We start from the raw sequence: 11,834 nt of genomic DNA on the forward strand, positions 1-11,834 counted from the left end.
TAAAAAATGATATCTCGAAATACTATAAATCATTCTTATTCATTTAATCATTCTTAGATCCCGTGACGTATTAATCGTGGCTTTTTCGGGCTGCTACGTCTTTGTGCGTTAGTTTGGGTTCGAGTATGTATCCGTGTGATTTGTGCTTCCTTTGAGGCTCTGCTAGTCAGGCCTCCTCTCCATCTGCTGTGAAGAGTGCCGTGACTTTATTTTGAATCACTTTTGTTTTGATCATCAGAATTTGGAATAAATAAACGGGGAAAAAAATAAAAAATAAAAAGGAACTCCCCGTCGGGGAATCGAACCCCGGTCTTCCGCGTGACAGGCGGAGATACTGTCCACTATACTAACGAGGAAGTGATGGTAGGGCTAGACACTGAAACATTACATACTGTATATATTTTCTTTCTGTGAAAGGTTTAATTTCGGTTGTTCATGCTGTTCATTGATGTTCATTCACTCAGCTGTTCATTTTTTAGTTATGCCTCCTCAGACACCAAAATGTTTTAATTAATCCACAGAGGTTAAAATATTGTATTGTATTGTATTGATCATGTAATAACAACGATACAATATCAGCAACTCATCCCCCCACTCATCCTTGATCATCTTCTCTTTCCTTGAGAGCTGCTCATTATTAGTATAAAAAATGAGCCCAAATTTTTCAACAAAACATTTACAAACAATCTTTGCAGCCGTTGCTGGAACACATTCTCGGACTGATGATTTATTGTGAGGAAACATTTATCTTGGCACTACGATTTTGATTTTAGACGTGTAAGAAAATACTGAAACAGATATGCAGAATTAGGAACAAAATTTAACATGTTAAATAAAAAAATACAAAAATTCCATGCATACTTTATCTCTCCAGCCTCAAACTCAAATAGCTTTATCTTGGTTTTTGATCAAACAAAAAGGTATTTGTAGCTGTCACCAACAACTTTAGTAACTGTGAAAAGCAAAAACTTAAATTAGAGCCAACAAGAAAAACAAAACAAAACCAAAAACAACAACAACTTAACCCTCCAGTGGCTCTGCAGACTTTGGTTTTGCAGTTTCATGGATTGTTATGGGGCTTTGCTAAAGAACACACTGGCTTATGAACCTGAGAGATTGAAACCGCAGGCTCACATCGGTCACGATTAGACGCGCAAAGAAATAACACTGTGAAGAGGCAGCAGCAGGGTTTGTAACCCTCGGTTTTGCATGGCTACAGACTGATAGGCTAGTTTCATCAAATCCACACCAGTCGACACGGAAAGTGAGAAACCAGTCAAACAGATTTCTGCTATTTGTGTTTTTCCCCTGAAAAAATATCCTCACTTCTCCCGCTGTCTTGTGTTTCTCCTACATCGTAATCTTTACAAAAAGGCCAGCCAGCTAGGTTCAGTGTAAAGCAGTGTCCCGGCGCTATTCCCCCCCCACCAGTTCGCATCCATTCCAGTTGTTCTCAGGTCAGTGCAGAGACACAGCAAGTACAAAGCAGCAGGAGAGCATCCGGGCAGCAGGTCCGGAGCGTTGGAGGAGGATTCGGCCTGCTTGCTGCATGGAGTTCACTTCTCACATGAAGTCGTCTGAATCATAACCCTGGAAACAACATGGAGGAAAGCACAAATTAAAAGCGATGAAAGCACTGATGAAAGCAGGGTGACCCCCTTCGTACACAAACATGCTTTTTAAAATAAAAGAGAGGCTGAAAACCTTTTTCTACTTCATTCACATATCAGATATTTTAAGGAGCTTTTTTTGTGAACTTCAAACATGTAGACATCAAGATCTGTCCTCACCTCATTAGTCTTCATATTTTCACTTTTCAGCAGTGAAGAATAGTTCCTGCAAAAAAAACGAAAAAAAAACCCATAAATCGATGATAAAAAAAAAAAGAAAAGATTTCATAAAAACTCCCAAATATGCTCCACAGGTTTAAATAAATTAAAGCTCAGAATGTCACTGAATCCTTGCTTCAAATGAGTTGGCTTTAATGAATTTACATGACATGAACGAAGAATTTCATACAATTTCATACAAATAAAAGCTATAAACAGGACCACCTTACGAGCGCCAGACCCTCTAACTTTACAGGAATTACGTCACAGACATACTTGAGTTCTTCCAACTCTTTTTTCCTCTTCTGCTCCTCCTTCTCTCTCTTCTTCTGTTCTTGGAGCTGAGCTTTCTTCTCGTTTCTCTCTTCTTGGTCCCTCGACTCTTTCTCCGCCATCAGGTCGGGGAAGCGTTCTTCTTTTGTTTTCTCCAGGCGGTTCACGATCTCATTGCTCTTCTTCTCCACCGCCACAATCTTCACCTGTGAAACAGAGCGAGCAACGAACACCTGAACGGGTCTGGCAGCGGTGGAAACGGAGTCACGACGAAGCTCCAAACGTGTGAGTGTACGCGTTTAACCATTCGAGCATGTGGATCATTGACAGTTGACAGACTTTTCTTTTCAGTGCTGCTCTACTCACCTCTCTCTGTCGATGGAAGCCGATCTGTCCTACATCCATGCCTCCGGTTTTCTTCAGGTTGGCCCATGGTGTGTAAACCACATTGATGTTGTTCATCTTGCAGCCTTTCACATACAAATAAAAGGCTTTTACTGCATGCGTCGCAGATTAACGGGAGAAGCTTTTGACAAAATAAATGATCTTTTTTTTTTTTCTTCCAGAAAACAGCTCTAGATAACCGTGAGCATTCCAACAAAAAATTATTCCTTAAATGACAATATGTAAGGTGGCATAGCTTCACCTTGGATGCTGTTGTTTTTCACCAGCTGTGCACAGTCGCTCAGCACATCTGGAGGGATGTCATTTATAGTTTGTCCCTAGAAAAGACACATAGTATAAGTATATAATTGTGCTGAAGGCATTTCTGCACTGTAAACTCAGTTCTTGGTGGTTTTACGAATAGTTTCTGGATCCTGTTCTCCAGAAACCAACCTCAGCAGACGTTAGATCAACCTCAGCATATTACATATAAACTAAAAGCATAAACTAGAATAAATCTGAAATGATTTTCAATGATCATTACCTCATCCGACAGCCTAAATGTAAATTACGTAGGAAAGATTCAAGCTAGAATCGTACTCGTAAATGTGAGTATTTTAAGACAATTGTGTTTCCGCCTCACCTTCGGAAGTCTCAGGTATACATGAGCCGAAGACAGTTTGTCCACATGAAACCTGGGTTTGGAGAAAAGCACGAGTTATTCAGTTCAGCGGTCACAAATTGATTCATATATTGTTTATTACTAGAAAGAAAATGGCATCACCAGATGTCTTCAGGCCATCCGTACTTTATTAGATCCTCATCTGCAAAAGCAATCTCAACAAGTTAGCTTTGCTATGGAATCAATAATGGCAAGTATTAGTTCAATAAAGTAATACAATAATTATAGAACAGAACAGAATGGCTATAAGACGGTTAGACAGCAGAAATAAACCATTCATTGTGAAAAGAGCGTCTGCAACCGGACAAACTTACTTTCGTATTTGTCCTTTCCCATGTAGATCGTGTAGGAAGGGGCCTCCGCTGAGGGAACAACAATAAAAGCCTTCGTTACCAACGTCAGATTGAAAACACGAATCACGTGAAAGATATAGACAAATAAATGCCACATAAATGATAGTGGAGAGTATTGCTAACTAAGGTACAAGCTAACACCTAGCTCGTCCTGTGGCTTTACTCACCGTCGCTTGTAAAGTAAAACACCATTTTAACTCATAAAACTCACAAGTAAAAAAAAAAAAGAGTAAATTTATACTGTTTGAAAGCTAAAATACTAATAATGAAAACAATATAATTAACAGTAGACTGACAGATCGTTGCTACTGTCACAGTTGGCATGTACAGTACAAGCTGACCCCGGAAGTTGTTTTCAGTCGCGTCAAGTTCGCAGAGTTTCGTATTTACCAGAACGGAAATACGCACATTGATGTTTAAAAATAAAGGTTATAAGTACGTATAACTTGCAATAAATTGTCGTCCAGTACTCTGGAGGGTTACAATCTGAGGTAATTAATCTGAGTATGATTAATTAGCTTTACTTCCATAAATCACACTTAGCATGTGAGATTTAAATTCTTATCTCAATAACGTTATTTAGGAAGAATCTTATTTTGAAGGAAAGGACCAGCGGTCATTTGATTGGTGTACGAAATGTATTACTTCCGCTTCCGGATTATCTGAGTTTTCTATTTTTTCTTTGGAGACTCGCGCGCGCTATTCAAAACATAGAACAGAAACGCGGGTAAAAGGAATTCCGCCAGCAGCTCAAACGCGTATTAACAGTATTTATTGTTTCATGCAGCACGACGTCAACGTGTTCGGTAAGATATGAATATGCATTTTTACGTGTTTTACGTTGTTTGGTGGTTACTTTCATCTTCGAAATGATACTTGACGCTTATATTGCATTAACAATCTGTCCTGACAGACCAGTTTATTGCGTAGATTTATCATAAATCTTTAATAAAAAATAAACGGCCACGCGTTGTATAATCAAGAAGAATCAAGCATATTAGCATTGTAGCAATTTGCACAATATAACCATCCCGCCAATTAGCTAGCATTCATCTCGACGTACATACCGGGTAATTGGCTTCCCTAAGATCATTTTAGCCGAAGCTAAGTCATATTTGTCAATTTATTACTAAGGTCTTACACGGTAAATGTTTCCCATTGATCTATAGGGCTTTAAACAAGAAACGAAGACAGCCTTTGCACAGATTACAAATATTTAGAAGACAAAATACTGATACAAGCACTTTTTTTTCCATGTTAAATTGAACGTCCTATTAATTTTATTGTATGCAAAGGTGAAACTTGTGAAAATGATGTCAACCCGTACCAGGAAGAGAAAGCTTTCCTGTCCGGGCTCCGTCAGGTGAGTTGTGAGCACGCTGGGCTTGAATAGTGTAGCTGATTGTCGGGCTGCACAATGTCTTGATACGGATTCTCATCTCTCATCTCTTCTAATACTTGCACATCAGCCCGACAAAGAAGGAAGTGCCGGAGGAGACGTCGGCGTGGAGATCCCCGAGGAAGAAGCCAGCCATGCATCTCAACAAGGAGAGCAGCCCGTCACCACAGAAGGCTCCGCGTAGTCCAGCAGGTAGGCTGGGCTTCTAGGAGATGCACTGAGTTAAAACCAAAGTGTATTTGATCTCCATCTTCTTTCTTTGTTTTTAAAGGTTCTCTGGCCAAATCTGCATCCAACGCCTCCATGGTTACGACCGCCTTCTACGGCAAGCAGAGGGCCCTCTACCTTTCTCCGTTGGATAGAAAGGCAATCAGGGAGTCTCTGCCTCCTCCACCTCCTCCTCCTCCTCCTCCTTCTGTTTCCCAGGGGAAAAAGAAGAATAAAAAGGGTGCTAAAGGAGGTATGAAGCAGAGAAAGTTGGCAGCAGGATCCAGACATGCAGGGAAAATGGCTGCCAAAGGCTTTGCAACAACTTCGCTGACGATCAAGCCTTCCAAACCTAACAGCAGGTTGGCTTTTACGTTTGAGTTAATGCTTTTATCTGGCTTTTTCTGCAGGTTCTGGCCTCAATTCTTGGTTTCTTGTGTCTTAAATGTCGTATAACTGCTCTCTAATCACCGCCTCATTGATTCCAGCGGCGCCACAGCTAAACCAGCATCGGCGACAACCGCTGCGCCCCCAGCCAGCAGCAAACCAGCCGAGCCCAAGAAAGCCATCTCTATTATTTTCAGCAGCCTGAAGCCCAAACCCAAAATCTTTGTTGGCGCTGCTTTCTTCGCCACGGGGAAGAAACACAAATCAATGTACAAGAAATCCACGCCGAAGTCCTCGACCAGGCCGGCAGCCGTCCCAGCGGAGAGGAAGGGCGGACGGTCAGAGCAGCAGCTCCGCCCTGCAGAGGTGAGACGAGCCGTTGGATTGGTCCTTACTACGCAGACTGAAATGTCACCGACAGTTTTTGCTTCACCGGATAGTTCTGAAAGAGGAGGTGGTCGCTGACAGCGCAGTATAAAGGTGCTGCCATCTTGTCCTGGATCATTTCTACTTCTTCTTCTTCCTCTTTGATGCCGCCTGCAGGCTCCCGTCCAGCGTGCGGAACCCGGCGAGCAGCCGAGCACCGAACAGAGAACAAAGTTTGACCCGACAGACTGGATGGACTCGAATGAACGGCCTGCAGCTCCACGGCCCACCAGGTGCTTAAAACCAGAAAACCTTTAAACAGCCATGCCGCTTGGAATCAGCATTGATGAGCACAATGTTGAGATGTCCACACATTTCTTATTTTTTTTAATGAACTTGCGTTTGCTTCCTGCAGCTCTCCGATGATGTTGAAATACGGGATCACCAGGGAGCTGAGGGTTGTCCTGTCCCAGACTCCAAGACCCTCATCCACAGCCGCATCGATTCCATGCCGGGGACAACCGCCGGGGGTATTGATAGATAGATAGCCAAACTTGAATTTAAGAAAGCCGAACTTGGGCTCGTCATTAAAAATAATCCACCGTCTTAAACGTATCCACTGATTTGAATTCATGTGGATTGAACTGTTTTTCCTCAGGATGATCCCCTAACAGATTCCGATCCCACGTTTGACCCGAGGGATAAAAGTCCTCTTAAAGGTACTCGCCCTCTTGATCCAGACTCTACTTCTGTTAGTGTTTCAGCACTATTTAAAACATTTTCTATTTTCTCCAGAGTCTACAGAGTTATATCCCATCTTTGGGTCTTCCTCTAAATGGTGAGGCCCCTTTAATCATCCACCGTTTAGTGGCTAACACCAGCACACCGAGGTATATTCTACCTTTTGCTGCCTTGCAGTTTGAGTAAAGCGGTGAAAGCACGGGTGCCCTGCAGCACCCCCTCTGGCGCAGCAACGTCACTGCAGGCTCCGACGCCCAGAGATCGAGCTCTTCGTCGGAAGAAAGGGAAACAGGACGACGACCAGCTCATCATTGTAGGTTAATGGTCGTAGGCGTAATCAACTGGATGGCAGCACGTATGAGAGGGCCCAGAATTAATTTTTGAAGGCTGCTGCAGATACTTCGGCTTGGCGGCGGCTCATTTGTTGCGTTCGCTGCGTTTTGTGCCAACAGGACGCTGGCCAGAAGCAGTTCGGAGCAACGTCCTGCAGCTCATGCGGGATGGTGTACAGTGCAGACAACCCTGAAGACCATTTCCAGCATACGCAGTTCCACCAGCGCTTCCTCAACTCCATCAAGTTTCTGGTAAATCTTCCACTCATTTCGTCTTTCTGAGCTCCTTCATGCCAGAAATGTGCGTGTCCAGAGATTCGGCGTAAGAATCCACGAAAAGTTTGTTGTCTTCTAACTGCAGCTTCTTCTTCTACTCTGGTGTGTCTTTGTTTTTTTGGTTTTTAGGGCTGGAAGAAGGAACGGGTGGTCTCAGAGTTCTGGGACGGAAAAATCCTCCTGGTTATGCCCGATGACCCGAAATACGCCATCAAAAAGGTGAAGGGATCCGTCAGTACGTCTGCAAAAAATGCATTCCGGGACCATTTGTCATCGTGACTTTTCTGCTTTTTATAAAACATGTTGATAACTTTTCCATCTTGCTTTCAGGCCGAGGACGTGCGGCGCGTCGCCGACAGCGAGTTGGGATTCCAGCAGGTGACTCTGAGCAGACCCTCGCACTCCAAGACCTACCTCTTCATCAACATGGAGCGCATGGTGGTGGGGTGTCTCGTCGCTGAACCCATAAGTCAGGTAGTGCTTGGAGATGCATGCTCCCGACCTTTGACCTCAAAACAGGTCAGCAGCGAGACGTGTGCGGTTGAAATCATTCCTAATGGTGTCGGGACTCACTTTCAGGCTTACCGAGTCCTGGAGCAGCCGGATCGAGATGAAGACACGACGAAGGACGACGTCTTGGAGCGACACAGAGCCTGGTGCTGCTCCACCGTCCCGGAGCGGGCGCTTTGTGGGATCAGCCGGATCTGGGTGTTCTGCCTGGCCAGACGGCAGAACATCGCCACCCGCATGCTGGACACCCTGAGGTACGACGCCCCGCCTCATCTGTGTTCTACAAAGGGAGCTCGTGGTGTCAGTTTAACAATCGACACATCTTCCTTTTTGTTGTTGCAGGAGCACCTTCGTGTACGGCAGCCGTCTGACCAGGGAAGAAATCGCCTTCTCTGACCCGACGCCCGACGGCAAACTATTCGCGACCAAATACTGCGACACGCCAACGTTCCTCGTTTACAACTTCATTGCATGAAGTCCGTAAAGAATGAAAAACGATGCGTCACCGTTCAGATAGAAGTTATTTAACTGTTTGTCGTGTGCAAAGCGACGACTGTTCCGTTTGTCGACCAGCCGGAGGTTTAGGCGTTGTGGACTTTTAAGACGCAGTTATTTTTCTGGTTGGGATCGAGTCCGGCCTCGTGTTTAAAGCGACGCCTGTTTGCAGACATTTCACTGTTAAAGTTTTTAATCCAGGTGATTTATGTTCCTCTTGAAACTGCAGTGGCCGATTCATCTTGAATTATTTGCCTTGTTGGGGGGTTATTCTTGAATGTTTAAAGTGTCCTTTTGATAAATTTTATATAAATGTTCAGATTTTGTTCTAAGCCTCTGAATTGAAGCTTTTTGGAGGGGAGATCCGTTTGGGTAACCCGAGGGACGGACGCTGTCATTTGGCAGCCTGCTTTGCAAATGGATTAAATAAACCTCTCGCCTCATTCGCTTGGACTGTGCTACCATTTAATTAAAAAGAGTTACAGGCGAGTGAGAAAGTTCTTAAAGAGCTGAAGGTACGGTAAACCTGAAGACGAGAGAAGGCAGAAACTTGACAGATTTTAAAGATTCTTACAAAGATCATTAAAGCTTCAATTTTAGCACCACCATTGCCTCATGTTTTTTTTTTTAGGGTGGAGCAGTTAGAGCTGCAGTAAAATCAGAAACCATTGATGCATGAGCATCACACTATGCAAAATAAATGTGAAATAAAGAATGGCTTTGATTGAGGAATGTCAAAGTTTATAGAGTTGCAAAAAACAGACTTAAGAAAAACTTAGCAGGTATAGAAAATACAAACGTAGGAATGTCGACAAACATGGAGAAAACCAGCTTTAATAGCTCCTCCCATTCCTCTTTCCTGGACGCCTCTAATGTAAATATGTCTCCAATCCTTTTAAACGGCCGACCTGAAGCGTCACAATCAGTCGAGAACGATCACCTCGCTGGACACGCCAGCCGGCCCGGCGTTGCTCTCTAAAGCCTGGACGATCTGGCTGGCCGAGGGTCTCTTCTTGGGGTCTTCCTCCGTGCAGAGGTAGAACAGCTCCACCATCCTCCGGTAGGCGCTGCCCAGAGCGTCGGCGTCCAGCGCCGGCCTCGTCCCCAACTTCTCGTAGTAGCTGTCCTCGTCGAAACCCCCCTCGAAGGAATCCTCTGAAAGCAACGACGGACATTAGCTGGCGATGCGGGATCTGTGGCCGGTTCAAAGGGTAAGAATCCCCTCCTTGGATTTCCGCTTTAATCATCCAAACAACTCACCTTCGTCCTCCTCCTCATCATCATCATCATCATCATCATTCTCGAGCATCTCCAGATGAGGCATGGCCAGCGTCATCATCTCCCACAGAGTCAGGCCGAAGGCGAAGATGTCCGCCTTGTCGGTGATCTCTCCTCCCTCTTCGACCAGAGCCTCCTTCGGTTTCCACGGCTCCGTGCCGACGTACTCCGCGTCGGGATCCGACACTGAGGGCGCCGGGGAAAACGCTTTTAGGGAAACTCAAATTCTGTCGTGAAACAAAAAACACAAAGGCCAACCGATGACCTCTCATGTTCTCGTCCAGCTCCAGAGACACGCCGACGTCGCAGATCTTGACGGTCTCGAAGTCGCCCTTTATGACGACGTTGCACGCCTTCATGTCGCCGTGCAGCAGCTTCTTCTCGTTGTGAAGGTACTGGAGGGAGAGAGAGCGAGACGAAGCGTTCCAGATGCTCACGGCTTTGAACGAAGCCCTGCTTGTGTTTCGTTAAATAATTCTGCTTTTTGAAAGTGAAATGAAAATACGTCTGCTTCCTTTTACGTACTTCTCCTGAATCATTTTGGCATTAAAGTCATTATTGCACACGAATCGTACACTTAGCATGACTTTCACAGAAAGGCCTATTTCTACGCGTTTCAGTCCACGACCGACCTGAAGGCCTCGAGCGACGTGCAGCGCCACCTTCTCGATGTCGGCAGCAGGGAAAGCCTTCAGCTTGTTCTCCCCCCTCTTCTCTATCAGGTCGTTGAGGGACTGCTCTCCTCCGTACTCCATGGCCAGACACTTGGATCCATCTTTGGCCGTCGCAAAGGCGCGAAAACCTTGACACAGACGCGCAAAGCGATTACGATGGAACAAAACACAGGCATTTTAAGGCAGACGCTTACGGTCACCTGGCACCGCACACGTCACCGAGCTGAACCCGCGTCTTACCCACGATGTTCGGATGATTGATTCCTTTCAGGAGCTCCGCCTCCTCGTTCAGACGCTTCTGGTAAATGTGAAGCTGTTTGGTTGCGCACTGCCGGTTGATCTTCTTGACAGCCCAGGGAGAAGCGTTCAGCTTCCCCATCCTAAGAATGATTCGGTCAACAACATGCGAACAATTTGTCTCAATAGAATTAGCTTTACTTTAACGAGCAGCTTGTTTACTTTTGACTGTGGTTTTGGGACATTTTTCTCTCTCTATTACACTTAAAGCATCTTAAATGAGATCTCAGCCCTGAAATCAGATGGTACAAAACTGAAAATGAAGATTTGAAAAAAGAAAAGAATATATATTTTATTGTTTAAAAAAATATATATATATTTTTATTAATACTAGGGGTGTAACGGTACACTAAAATGTCATTAGAATTATAGAATTTGTATACGTAATTAATTGTTTAGATACACGTAGTTACATATTAATACAACTGTAGTATAGCATGTAAATGGACATTTATCTGGTGCGTAGGAACAGATTCATGTAGTTTACATTATTTCTTATGGGACATATAGTTTCGGTTTTCAAACAAATCCGTTTTTGAACAGTATTACGGAAGGAATTATATTCGAGAACTGAGAACCTTTAAATATTAGTTGTTGAATTACTTTTAAATATTATTTTGGGAGTACATGTAGGGCATTTGTTCAATGGTAGGGAGCGAGGAACATTTTAAACGAGTGTCATCGATGACTAAACAAATCTCTAAGCAGCAACGTGCTAATCAGAACGCTCCACAGACCTGTCCATGAGGTAAACGTTAACTCCAGTGCCGCAGCCCAGCTTCTTCATGAAGGGCGACGCTGGGATGGTGATCGGGCTCCCGCTGCTGCTTCCAGGGCTCCTAACTCTGACGGCTCTGGGGGTCTTGAATAAACTCTCATCGTTGCTTGAGGGTGAGGAGGCCATTCTGAGAAAGGAAGCAAAGCGATAGTTAAAACAGGAAATGATACACTATGACACAGCTGAAGACACAAATATAAATCAAATACAAACCTTGACTGTGCACTTAGTATGCAGAAAGTTATCTCTGATATCTAGGGTATTTTAGAGAGAAATAAAACATCACTGATGCTCAGCCTAAACAATCAACACTTGTAGAATAATGGGACGTAGATGGAGGACATAACTTTTTTTAGTGTATTCACTAAATATTCACGAATCATTCATGGTTTGTGTTGAAGTGGAGCTCTTTAGCTATAAAACGGGCAACAAATTGCATAGAACAAGATTAGACATGTTCAGACATGGTGTCGTAATGGTGGTTGCCTGTTTTTATGTTATGCTATAGAAGCTATTTGCTAAATAGACAGTTTAAAATCAACAAACACTAAACAGCAAAGTTAGCTCGGGTGC

At 44.1% G+C, this 11,834-nt stretch overlaps 3 protein-coding genes and 1 non-coding gene across 4 annotated transcripts; 1 reads left to right on the plus strand and 3 right to left on the minus strand.

Moving 5' to 3' along the window:
- Window positions 1-284: 284 nt before the first annotated feature.
- trnad-guc (transfer RNA aspartic acid (anticodon GUC)) lies at window positions 285-356 on the minus strand. Its single transcript has one exon. It is a non-coding gene; the product is annotated as a tRNA-Asp (tRNA).
- A 168-nt stretch (window positions 357-524) lies between these two features.
- ccdc25 (coiled-coil domain containing 25) lies at window positions 525-3,756 on the minus strand. Its single transcript, XM_068753823.1, has 9 exons — window positions 3,689-3,756; window positions 3,483-3,530; window positions 3,271-3,310; window positions 3,130-3,181; window positions 2,749-2,824; window positions 2,469-2,572; window positions 2,106-2,308; window positions 1,791-1,836; window positions 525-1,590 (listed from the first exon to the last, which is right to left on the minus strand). The coding sequence occupies exons 1-9, from the start codon at window positions 3,711-3,713 to the stop codon at window positions 1,564-1,566; spliced, it is 621 nt and encodes a 206-aa protein (XP_068609924.1). The 5' UTR covers window positions 3,714-3,756; the 3' UTR covers window positions 525-1,563.
- Window positions 3,757-4,831: 1,075 nt separating this feature from the next.
- Window positions 4,832-8,214, plus strand: esco2 (establishment of sister chromatid cohesion N-acetyltransferase 2). The gene is made up of 14 exons (XM_068754087.1): window positions 4,832-4,884; window positions 4,991-5,112; window positions 5,192-5,489; window positions 5,616-5,880; window positions 6,058-6,173; window positions 6,296-6,410; window positions 6,539-6,599; window positions 6,676-6,718; window positions 6,799-6,934; window positions 7,074-7,205; window positions 7,359-7,448; window positions 7,560-7,703; window positions 7,809-7,993; window positions 8,082-8,214. Exons 1-14 carry the CDS (start codon window positions 4,832-4,834, stop codon window positions 8,212-8,214), a joined length of 1,893 nt encoding a protein of 630 aa, XP_068610188.1.
- Window positions 8,215-9,156: 942 nt separating this feature from the next.
- Window positions 9,157-11,387, minus strand: pbk (PDZ binding kinase). The gene is made up of 6 exons (XM_068753939.1): window positions 11,221-11,387; window positions 10,427-10,566; window positions 10,145-10,314; window positions 9,778-9,907; window positions 9,495-9,698; window positions 9,157-9,389 (listed from the first exon to the last, which is right to left on the minus strand). Exons 1-6 carry the CDS (start codon window positions 11,385-11,387, stop codon window positions 9,157-9,159), a joined length of 1,044 nt encoding a protein of 347 aa, XP_068610040.1.
- Between the last annotated feature and the right edge of the window lie 447 nt (window positions 11,388-11,834).

This window comes from Brachionichthys hirsutus, chromosome 20, assembly GCF_040956055.1.
Source record: "Brachionichthys hirsutus isolate HB-005 chromosome 20, CSIRO-AGI_Bhir_v1, whole genome shotgun sequence".
NCBI classification, from domain to species: Eukaryota; Metazoa; Chordata; class Actinopteri; order Lophiiformes; family Brachionichthyidae; genus Brachionichthys; species Brachionichthys hirsutus.

Bases quoted from the DNA above. Each gene is read 5' to 3' on its own strand.
- ccdc25 (XM_068753823.1), bottom strand. From the start codon at position 3,713: ATGGTGTTTTACTTTACAAGCGACG. The intron at 3,531-3,688 runs GTGAGTAAAGCC...TTGTTCCCTCAG, and splicing joins GTTTTACTTTACAAGCGACG to CGGAGGCCCCTTCCTACACG. The intron at 2,825-3,129 runs GTGAGGCGGAAA...TGTCTTTTCTAG, and splicing joins TATACCTGAGACTTCCGAAG to GGACAAACTATAAATGACAT.
- esco2 (XM_068754087.1), top strand. From the start codon at position 4,832: ATGATGTCAACCCGTACCAGGAAGAGAAAGCTTTCCTGTCCGGGCTCC. The intron at 5,113-5,191 runs GTAGGCTGGGCT...TTGTTTTTAAAG, and splicing joins GGCTCCGCGTAGTCCAGCAG to GTTCTCTGGCCAAATCTGCA. The intron at 6,600-6,675 runs GTACTCGCCCTC...TATTTTCTCCAG, and splicing joins GGATAAAAGTCCTCTTAAAG to AGTCTACAGAGTTATATCCC.
- pbk (XM_068753939.1), bottom strand. From the start codon at position 11,387: ATGGCCTCCTCACCCTCAAGCAACGATGAGAGTTTATTCAAGACCCCC. The intron at 10,567-11,220 runs GTCTGTGGAGCG...AATCATTCTTAG, and splicing joins AACGTTTACCTCATGGACAG to GATGGGGAAGCTGAACGCTT. The intron at 9,908-10,144 runs GTCGGTCGTGGA...CTCTCCCTCCAG, and splicing joins ACGTCGCTCGAGGCCTTCAG to TACCTTCACAACGAGAAGAA.